Below are 11,572 nucleotides of genomic sequence, written 5' to 3'. Positions count from 1 at the left end.
TTTCCGCTTCTTGCCTCCAGTGGGCTCGTTATTCACTACTATCTTCCTCATGCTCTCCTCCACTTTTATGTACTTCTCGGCCCTATCTTGGAGCTGCAACATGCTTTCAGGGGGGCGCTTGGCCAAGGACATCTTGAAAAACTCATCCCTAGTTCCTTGTTGCAGGGCTATCATAGCAACCTTGTCATCAAGGTCCGGGACTTTTAAAGCTTCCTTTGTGAAACAATTCAGGTAGTCTCTCAAGGATTCTTTTGCTCCCTGCACAATGCTCATGAGGGATGCTGAACTTTTCTCATGCACTCTCCCGCTGATGAATTGCTTAATAAAAGCCTGACTTAACTCTCTGAAGGACCCGATGAAATTCGGAGGCAAACGACTATACCATCTTTGAGCCATCCCCGACAGGGTTTGAGGAAAGGCCCGACACTTAATAGCGTCGTTCACGGGCTGCAGCAATAGTGCATTAGAGAAAGTCCTGACATGGTTGGCAGGATCTCCAGTGCCATCATAAGCTTTGATGGTGGGCATCTTAAATTTTTTTGAGATATGGGCACTCATTATCTCTTCAGAGAATGGTGGAGTAGGATCATCAGGATCTCCCAAGGGAATGAGATTACTTGGATCAGCCCTTGGGACAACAGTCCTTCTCTGTAATGGACCATCCATATCTATGATTGGAGGAGGATTTCTCCCCCTCGGAGGCAGTGGGGGTCTGGAGGTCTGGTGCGCCTCTAAGTCGCGCTTCAACCTTTGAATCTCAGCCTCATGAGCCCTGATTCTCTCCTGTACTTCTTGGGGTTTCATCCCTTGGGTGATCCTAGAATGCCGGTTACCATCATGCATCGGCTCTTTTCCAGCACGCCTCCTTCTTGGGGCCACATCATCATCCGAAGATTCGGAGTCTCTCTCAATGTAAGGACCAGAGAATTTTTGATCCTCCGGGATAGGAGCCAAACCATGTATATATTGGGACATCTGCCCTTGTGCTTCACTCCGATTAGCATGTCCACTTCTTCCAACCTCGGGGTAAAGAGGCATCCCATAAGGGGGTTAGTGGTCACAACAGTTGAATACTCGTACCCAACGGGTCGAGAATTCACAGGTGTATGTAGCTACTGAAGTTGGGAATTCGTCCCTTGAGTAGCCGAGGGAATCGTCCCTTGTGGCTGAGGTTCAGTTGCCCCTACTTGGGCTCCTCCTTGGGTGGCGGCATGGGTTGAATGCGGAGGTATCTCCACCGTTGACGAAATCGTTTGGGTCATCCCTGCTGGTGTCCCTCCTTCAGAGGCTCTGCTTCCTCTCCGTGTTCTCGCCATGGTTGTTGTTGTGTTTCCCACAGACGGCGCCAAATGTTATGAATTTAAAAATTAAGGTATTTTAATTGTTGTATTTATTACTAAGATTAGGGAGCTCAAGGCCTTCAATGGCTGCTCTCGTGTTTCGTGACTTAATTCTGCCTTTACGAGATGCCTACGTATCTCTGTGAATTAGAGAATCAAGCCAAAAAACGTAGTTCTGATGATGCCCTCGGGGCTATGGCGGCGAGGGCACACCAAGGACATAGTGGCCTGTATGTCCTTAATCGAGGATTAAGCCAAAACGTAGTTCTGATGGATGGGGTGAATCCCTTTATATAGATGTTCAGAGTCCTTGAATTGGACTAGGGTTAGGAGACTTGTTTGAACAAGTTCTCAGACTTTGGATAGACTTTGAAGTCCTAGAATAGAGGAATCAGATTCCTGGTTGGTGTAGGTGCCCTTGAGGCCATCTTTTATGAAATTACATCATCGTTAGGACTCATTTAATGAGCTGGTAATCCCCCTTATTTATTAATTACGAAATTAATAAATAATTAGGGTTTTGGGCCTCATTAATTGGGCTTCGTTATTGGACCATATCAGGTCTAATTAATTCAACATTAACTATATTTTTAGGCTAATTTTAGGCCCATATCAATAATAGTATGGTACAATTTTACCATCAATTACAGAAATGTTAAATAATTTATTTAACATTACATGTAATTTTTTCTTTTAGATAATTAAGGTCGCATGTGATTTTTGTTACTATAAACCAAATCAAACGTACATTATATTTTCGTTTATCATAGGATCTACGAAGGGTATGATATACACAACATACACAACATTACCTACCGTTAGTTTTTTGAAAAATCACAAGTATATGTGTAACATATAATAGTTCTATAAATAAAAAGAATATATAAACATAAATTTAAGCCTAGATTAATAGTGCGAAGTTTTATTTCAGATCAATTATACACATTACTTTATTTTAATGTAAAGCCGATTATATCGACCAAATCCAACTAAATCAAGATAAAAAATTCTTTTATCCGGACAGAATAAAATTATATCATATATCCGAGTTTAAAAATATTAAATTAAAGCTAAATATAATTAGTGGAATTTAGTCCATATAATCAGAATTAGGTTAAAACAAACTAAAAAAGAACTAAAATCAGATAATTCACATTATCGATCTAAGCTCAAATTTACCCTTGTACGCCCTCTGTTTTTTAATATTTGTCGTTTGACTTTTGGCACATAATTTAAAATATTTTCTCCGGAAATTAAAAATAAATTTTTTTGAGAAATTATTTTTTGTAAATTTTAAAACAAATTACGTACTTTTATTCAGAATAAGAAAATTTTAAAAAAATATAATTTTTACAAATAAAATAGAGGGACTATATTCTTTATTCAATATATATATATATATGTGTGTGGAGAGACTATACGGCGCCGTTTCTCATAGGTCTCAGGAAAGATCAGATTACCAATTTGGGGTTTTGCGGTATATCTGCAAGTGCAACGCTGCTTGTCATACATCGGAGAAGATCGTCGTATTATACATACATACATCGTAAGTATTATTATTTTATTTATTGTTTACTCTAGGGCTTGTTTAATTGACTGATTTTGTTTGAATTTTTATTATTCGAAATTCAGTTTGAAAAATTAAAGTATGGGTAAGAATGATTTCTTAACCCCAAAGGCAATAGCTAATAGAATCAAAGCTAAAGGTCTTCAAAAGCTCAGATGGTATTGTCAGATGTGTAATAAACAATGTCGAGATGAGAACGGATTTAAATGTCATTGTATGAGTGAAGGTCATCAACGTCAGATGCAAGTTTTTGGTCAAAACCCTGATCGTGTCGTTGACGGGTTTACGGAGGAGTTTGAGAGCACGTTTTTAGAGCATATGAAGAGGAGTCATAGGTTTAGTCGTATCGCGGCTACGGTTGTTTATAATGAGTATATTGCTGATAGGCATCATGTTCATATGAATTCGACTCAGTGGGCGACGTTGACTGAGTTTGTTAAGTATTTGGGGAAAACGGGGAAATGTAAGGTCGACGAGACTCCGAAAGGCTGGTTTATTACTTATATTGATAGGGATTCCGAGACGTTGTTTAAGGAGAAGATGAAGAATAAGAGGGTTAAGGCGGATTTGGTTGATGAGGAGAAGCAGGAGAGGGATATTAGGAGGCAGATTGAGCGTGCGGAACGGACGATTGGGACGAGTGAGGTTGAAGTTGAGGTTGAGGATAAGTTGTTTAAGAGAGATGAAAATGATGGGAGTAAGATTAAGATTAAGCTCGGGACGGGGATGAAGAGTGTTGTTAAAGAGAAAGGTGAGAGTTCGAGATTGGTGTTTGATGATGGTGAAAGTGGGGGGAGTAGGAAAGAGAAGAGGAAGAGAGATGGGAATGAGAAAGGCGGTGGAAAATCGGCTTTGGATGAGTTGATGAAGGAGCAAGAGGCGGCGAAGGAGCGTAGTAACAGGAAGGATTACTGGTTATGTGAGGGTATTATTGTTAAGGTTATGAGTAAACCATTGGAGGAAAAGGGTTATTATAAGCAAAAAGGCGTTGTTCGTAAAGTGATTGATAAGTATGTTGGAGAGATTGAAATGCTTGACACTAAGCATGTTCTTAGAGTGGATCAGGAGGAGCTTGAGACAGTTCTTCCGCAAATTGGCGGCCTGGTGAAGATTGTTAATGGTGCTTATCGTGGATCAAATGCCAAGTTACTAGCTGTTAATACGGATAAATTTTGTGCTAAGCTGCAGATTGAGAAAGGGATATACGATGGAAGGGTTCTTCCAGCTGTTGAATATGAAGATATATGCAAAGTTCTCCTGTAACGCGAGTATGTAACATTACTTTGTCCTTTTATTGCTTTCTTCTTTTTCCGTTATGAATCCCTGTTTGTATGGAAAGTTGCAAAAGTACTTCTAGCTGCATCCCTACCCCCTCTATTCCCTGGAGGCCTGGACCTCTTCATGTTTCTATGTATGCCAATGACATTTTGATGTATATTGGATCTTGATGGCAAGGTTGTATTTTTTAAGTAATACTTCCAAATAGTTCTTTTTAAACTTATTCTTGGTTGATAATACCTTCATAGTAAGATGCGTAAAAATGAATTATAATATAATATGGATGCCTGGATGAGGTTCTGTGATGATGCTGTGAAGTATATCATTCACCTTACTTTACCTTAAAAGTGTGCAGATATTATGTTGTACTTTATAGATCAACATGCATTAAGGAGGGACTAAACTCTTGGTAGCTTTGTAGACCCTTATGTTCTTGTTTGAAAAACTTGTAATGTTTGGTTTGTCTGTAGTGTTTGGAAATGTCCGAACATTGTAAACTCCTACTGAATGGTCTGTCCTTGTAAATATTCTGCTCAACAATTTAGATCGTTAATCGTGAGGGTTTACTTTGCTGCAGCTTAGAGGATGTCTAATGTCTAACTTGTGATATTGTATTGTACTGAAAATGCTCCATGGAGATGCTTCAGGGTTTAGCTTTTAGTGTTTAGTTTGTAGTAAGCTCTATAATGTTCTGATTTGTTACAGTTGGAGAAGAGCCCTCAAGTTCACATGGCCAGAGGAACACCACAAAATCGGACTCATGGAAACCGAGAAAAACGATGCATATAAGTATCATAGATTAACGCACATTGATTAACACACATTTATAGAAATTAGGCATAGGGTAAAAGGCAATGCAGAAACTTGAAGTGTAAGACTAGTATTTGCAACTGGTAATTAGCTGCTGCATCGTTTACTGTGTAAATCAGTCAGATAAATTCATACTAAAAACGCTCACTTTCTAATAGTAATACTAGGCTTAAAGACTAAGAATCGAAGGTGATTGTGGCCTCTGTGGCGCTTGCTGTGGTGCCTGGGGCAACAGTTGAGGAGCCAGGATTCAAATAGGTTTGTCCGGATCATTCCTGAAGTTCCTGGCTGTGGGGACTGCTGCTTAGGCATATAGTAGAATCTGAAGGCGACCTCTGGGCACTGATGCTAGTGTTACATCTACTATATCTTCCCTCACTACTATGTAAACCATAGAGTAAAATATTTCAGTCCTTGTAATTGTAATAGCAACATCAACATCATTCTCTGAAGTGTCGTTTTCTTGATCCTTGCAAGGGAATGACTGTGGTTCTTAAAGTCTTACTTTTCAGTGTCGTAGTACATATTTGCCGAAGAGTACCGGAGTTGCTGTTGTTTTATGCTGGTAAGCTAGCTTCTTCTGTACAAGCTGTGCTCCTGCAGGAGCAGGATCACTAGACTGCACTGACCCTACAGTTGTTAGAACCGACCCTCAACCAGAAGTTCCTCTCAGTTGACTAGAATCTTACTGATTCATGTCTATTGGGAGTTGAGCTGCACTAACTATGTCTGGTACTTGGGGATGTCCATTCCTCCTTTTTTAATCCCCTGTGCGTAGTGGAGTTTCAACTATGATAAATGAGTGTTCGGGAAATTAAGGTGCAGGTAGATCTTTCCGAGAAGTTCATTCTCTATTTATTTTCCCAATGGTTTTAAGAATTTTTTCACAATGCTTAAAGAACACTAAGTGATCAGGCTATTTCTTACAGAAATACCAGTGAACTCACAACTTTCAGCAAGGTGAAACGAATGAGATAACTTCTTAGAGGCTGAACCAACGTTATGTAAATATTATCAAGAAACAAGTGTAAATTCGGAGCACCAAAAGAATCATAGAAATGAACAAAATGAAGCAAAAGCACTTCTGATTTAAGCATTAGTTCCCTCAAATAAGATCTCTTTGTGCTCTTAATAAGTGGACAATTGTTTACCAAAACAATAAAAATGAAAATACATCACCACTTTATGAAATTGAGTATTAATTCTACATAGTTCTTTTTATACTTTATTCTTGGTCGATTATATCTTCATAGCAAGATGCATAGTTATGAATTATAATAGCATATGGATGCCCTGGATGAGGCTGCGAAATGTGATGATGTTGTAAGTATATCGTGCACCTTACTTTACCTTAAGAGTGTGCAAATATTATTATGTATGTTATTATTAACATGCAATAATATATGAATTTCATTGATAAGATCTTGTTGACAAATTGCAGTGCTAATTATTAATACTTTTGTTATATCTGCACATAGGCTATGCAAAATGAGGGTACAGTGTAAGTTGTATGTCATCTTTGGGGAACTTGGTCAAATTCGCACAAAAACAGTGGGCAAGTGACCACATTGGCACATGTGGAGATGATGGCACATTCTAGCACCTGCAGAACACACATCTAACAATGCGGTACACTTGCAACACAAATATGTTTGGCGTGTTTATTTTTTCCTTTTTCTTTTTGGTACAAACACATATGTAAGGCATGTATTGACTGCATAACATTTGTAGCGGTGCAACACATATTCTGATTTTTCTTAAAAAAATAATGTCTTCCAACTAGTAGAATTCTTAAATGCATTACGCGGTGCTAACATGAGCTAACTTTTCAGATGTGTGCTATTTAGGACATTTTAGCTTTGATTATCCTAAAAAGGGCCAACACCCTCATGAATGTTGTTATTCCCTAAATGTTCCTAACAAATGTTGCTTCAGTTGCAATAGTATATCCTGCAGCGTTCGGATTACTATTACGTGAAGAGTATTTATATTAATATTGCCTGAAGCAGGACACATCTTGTCTGGTTATACCCTCCCTTTAGCAATTTTTTTCTTTTTATTTTATCATCTTCAAGACTTTGTCACCCCCATGTACATTCTTCTTCTCTTAAGGTTCTGTGTAGATGTTTGCTAAGATGTTGAATCACTCGTATAACATAGCTTAAATAGTGATCACATCGGTGACAACCATGACAGTGTGCTGCAAATATTCTGGTTTAGGTAGAATCATGACTTGCGAGAAGGTGCAGACCATAGTCTCGGACAAAAATCCTGACCCATTTAAAATGGCTTAGAAATAAAAAGAAATGGCCTGATTATGTATTCCAAGTTCTTGCGATTTTTGTCTCTAATCTGCTTGGGGTAATGTCTTTGCCAAGCTCCATTTTAGCAAATTGTGTGGCTTGATCTTTGTTGAATATTGAAGGTGGCTTAACCAATAGGTGGAACAGTGTAATTCTAGCTGCTTGCATTGGCTAGGAATGATGATAGCGCTTTCAAGCTAATAACGTAATTATCCATAGCGTTGCAGTCTCTTCTCTTGATAATAGAGGTCAAAGATTTGAGCTTCACTAAAGCTTTAGTATTTGAAGTTGTGTGATTGACTATACAAGCTAATTACTGTCCAATGGCAATAGAAATTTATCTTGCCGTTTTACAAGCTTTTTATTTCAGCTTTTAGTTTTAATTTGTGATTCACACTTTATTTTTAGTTAAATATACCATGGTATTAAGATGCATAGTTATAATATAAATATATGGATGCCTGGATGATGTTGTGCAGATCACGCATGCACAAGCCAGTGATCAAACTCTTTACCTTCCGCAAGAAGACACTAAGCTTTTTTTTTAAAAAAAAAAGGAGAAGAAAAATTTCATAGAATTGTGTTTCAAATTTCAAGCGTAGTATACATTTCTTAAATGCATCATACAATTGATAAAATTTGCAAACTCATTGACACGGGGTACCTTTTACAAGATTTTTAATCAATTTTTATTAGTGCAAAATTATAGGAAAACGAGCTGAAAATTCCCGATTCAACCAATCGATTAATTTCCTATTTAATACCTTCCAAAATACCTCACTAATTCAATTTTTAAAATTCGATTAATTCCTACGAATTTTTCTTTATTGGAGTGTATATAATTATTTATAAAAATTAAAATACTATATTAATTTAAATATAAATAATTATAGAAATTATGATATAATAAATATATATTTCTTAATAAATAACTAATATAATTATAATAATATATTAAATATAATTTAATATTTTAATACATCCGATTTTTACACTGATTAATTCCTAATTTTCAATTAATTCCAAATCGGTAAGTCGACCAATTCCCAATTTTTATAACACCGGAAAACGATATTTATTTAATATTTACAAAATCTTATTTCCTCCAAAATTTAACAAAATAAAGATTGAATGATAATTTTGAGACTGAGATCTCGAAAATCTCACCAAAAGCCGACTTTACTCGATATACTCCCTCTCCTTAATTACATTGACTCAAAATATACTACACTCACTTTGTTTCTGTTTCAAGCACATTCTCCCCCAAGAGCCCCAAACTTCCGGCGACTAATTCCGGCAACCGGTAACTCACTCTTTCTTCTTCTCATTTTTTATTTCCTCATTTATTTCTTTATTTTAATTAATTCTAGTGTCTGTCTGCTCAACAACAGAACTAACTAATTAGGGTTACATTTAGGGTTCGGATTAACATCTTCTTTGCTAATTAATTACACACGTCGGGAGTCGAACTCCTGACCTCCCGCAAGGGTACAGGAGCTCAACCACACGCACCAACACCTCGGATTAACATTTTTAATAACAAAGAATTACATTTTGCCCAAATATATATATTTAATTAAACCCACAGATTAATATTTTTCACAGTTTTATAATCTCACTCACTACACACTTGTCTACTTTCTGTTTTTTTATTTAAACTCTTTCCGAAGCTGGGTTTGTACTTGGTGTTTGTTGGAGGAAATTCGTAACAACACGAATTTGGAGGCTAGGCTTTTTCGGTTAGTCTGTAACATAGTACAATATATCAATAAAAATTTATCAAATTGTGTTACATTTTCTACATATTAATGGAAAATATGACATGTTGATATGTCCTCCCCCTTACATTTTTCGTCTTCTAACAGTGTGTTATTTTTTTAATTCGCTAAGAATATATGGAGTCCACGATTCAGGGTACCGAGGCTTTGATTGCTTTCGAGTCCGATAAGGAAGATGTTTTAAGTGGAGGAGTTCCGACTGATGATCAGTATTTCCTCTTGTACTTCATTATGGGGACGTACTTTGCACCTCATCTTAAACAAGAGACACCTCAAAAGTCCGTGCTGCAAAGACGTTTCGAGGGTCTTGTTCTGTATACTTCTGATCAGCTTGCTGGTTCCCACATTAAAGTTGTTGAAGTTGAGAGAATATATTACTATGTACTAAGAAAGGCAGATGCGTCTGTTGTGATGAAATTAGCTTGGTTGCATCAGTTTTTAGACGGGACTCTTCCTTATCCACGAGAAACCGCAACAGATTACCCTCAGTTTAAGGATCTTTTTCCTCCTGACTTGCATCCTCAGTCGTGGCTTAAAGATAAATATAAGATTATTGGGAATGTTGTATTTATTGACAAACCAGAGACCTCTTGCTTGAAGGCGGAAGATATTACTAGGTTTAAGAGACTAACGAGGCTGGAAGATTTTCATTTGGATAGGGATAGTGCGAGGTCACATGCTTTTGTGGATGGTAAAATTCAATGTAATATGATGCTGGAGGTAGACTGCAATGGAGAGTTACCTCAAACTAGATTGTCTGGTGCTCCTCGTAAAACCAAAAATCCAAATGAATTGGCCATGCCTAAGGATACCATGCAACGTGATGTGAAATTTGGGGACATTGTTGATCGACGCAGATCCCCACCTGTCAGCAGAGCTGCTGATATGCCAACTGTCTCAAGTTCCGAACATAATGGCAAACCTTCGTTATTTGGTGAAGTGGACCCTTTTGCAGTGGAAGGGGACTCCAGTTCTGAAGAGAACTTTGGGCCAGGAATGATATTTTTTCCTTCACACCCAACTAGGGAAGAGTTGAGTAACATGACAGCTGCTACAAAGGGGACTGCAATTACTGGCAGTGCAGCAAAGGGACAAATTGGACCGGCTCTAGGGCTCATAGATATTGGAGAATGCGAGGACTCCTACCTATTCAGGGTATCTCTTCCTGGAGTCAGAAGGGATGAAAGTAAGTTGTGTTATTATTTTTCATGCCTACAGAAAATTTTAAAAGTTTATGTTGTTTTTTAATTTTTTTATGCATAATGTATTTCTTTTCTTTTTGGACAAATTCATTTCTACGAGTTCATGTCAATTGTTGCCTGCCAATTTTTGAGGTTATTCATATATGATTCTTTTGAGTTTGAATTTATCATGCTCTTGACCCGATGGTTGTCAAAACAATTATTTTATCTTTTTTGCTTGGTGGTCTATCTTCGTAGATATACGTATATGCCTTTTGGAGTCTACCTACCGTATTGTGGGTTCTTTCTGTAAGCTAAATAACTTTATTATCACCATTGCATTTAATTAAAACATTGTTGTTTTCTATTATTTAATTTCAGGAGAATTTAGTTGTGAAGTTGAAGATGACGGTAAAGTATTAATCAGGGGTGTGACAGTCACAGGGGAGAAAACTGTATGCAGGTATTCACAGACATTTGAAATGCAATCTCAGAACCTCTGTCCGCCAGGACACTTCTCTATCTTTTTCAAGCTTCCAGGTCCTGTTGATCCTCAGCAGTTTTCTGGAAATTTTGGAACCGATGGGATTCTGGAAGGAATTGTGATGAAGGAGGGACAAAACTCATGGTAGCTTTGTAGACCCCGTTTTCTTGTTTGAAAAACTTGTAATGTATGGTTTGAAGTGTTTAACAATGTCCAAACATTGTAAACTCCTCCTGTATGGTCTGTCCTCGTAAATATTCTGCTCTACAATCCAGACCGTTAATCGTGAGGGTTTACTTTGCTGCAGCGTAGAGAATGTCTAACTTGTGATATTGTATTGTACTGAAAATGCTCTATGTATATGCTTTAGGGTTTAGCTTCTAGTGTTTAGTTTGTAGTAAACTGAATATATTCTTATTGTTGGAGAAGAGCCCTAAATTTCACGAAAAGGAACAGCACAACATCAGTAGTAATTGCAACTAGTAATTACCTGATGCAGCCTATAGTTTACTGTGTAAATCAGTCGGATAAATTTATACCAAAAGCCCGTCTTTCCCAGTCTCCCTTTTCTGTTATACACTGCCTGCTTTCTTCTCCTGATCTTCCACCAGCTTCGCCCCACTTTCTGGTAGTAATACTAAGCTTTCAGACTGAGAATCGAAGGTAATTGGGGTTGTCGTGGAGCTTGCTGTGGTGCCTGTGGCAAATTTGACGGCCATGAAGGGGTGAATTCAAGTGATTGCAAGAACAGAGCAGGATCCATTAGTGGTTAATGGTTTTCTTCTGATCAGTCCCGAAGTTCCTCACATTATATAGGAGTATGGGAAAGAA

At 37.6% G+C, this 11,572-nt stretch overlaps 2 protein-coding genes across 3 annotated transcripts; both read left to right on the top strand.

The window, feature by feature from the left end:
* The first annotated feature begins 2,753 nt into the window (after positions 1–2,753).
* Positions 2,754–6,795, top strand: LOC141668743 (KIN17-like protein). Its single transcript, XM_074475742.1, has 3 exons — positions 2,754–2,886; positions 2,973–4,175; positions 6,474–6,795. Exon 2 carries the CDS (start codon positions 2,989–2,991, stop codon positions 4,168–4,170), a length of 1,182 nt encoding a protein of 393 aa, XP_074331843.1. The 5' UTR covers positions 2,754–2,886; positions 2,973–2,988; the 3' UTR covers positions 4,171–4,175; positions 6,474–6,795.
* A 1,626-nt stretch (positions 6,796–8,421) lies between these two features.
* Positions 8,422–11,185, top strand: LOC141668742 (increased DNA methylation 2). Of its 2 annotated transcripts, XM_074475739.1 has the most exons (4): positions 8,422–8,601; positions 8,969–9,037; positions 9,189–10,262; positions 10,639–11,185. In XM_074475739.1, exons 1-4 carry the CDS (start codon positions 8,430–8,432, stop codon positions 10,887–10,889), a joined length of 1,566 nt encoding a protein of 521 aa, XP_074331840.1. In that variant the 5' UTR covers positions 8,422–8,429; the 3' UTR covers positions 10,890–11,185. The 2 variants fall into 2 exon arrangements, with proteins under 2 accessions (XP_074331840.1, XP_074331841.1); XM_074475740.1 differs by lacking the exon at positions 8,969–9,037.
* The last annotated feature ends 387 nt before the right edge of the window (positions 11,186–11,572 follow it).

This window comes from Apium graveolens, chromosome 6, assembly GCF_009905375.1.
Source record: "Apium graveolens cultivar Ventura chromosome 6, ASM990537v1, whole genome shotgun sequence".
NCBI classification, from domain to species: domain Eukaryota; kingdom Viridiplantae; phylum Streptophyta; class Magnoliopsida; order Apiales; family Apiaceae; genus Apium; species Apium graveolens.
This window is presented reverse-complemented; position numbering and strand designations above follow the sequence as displayed.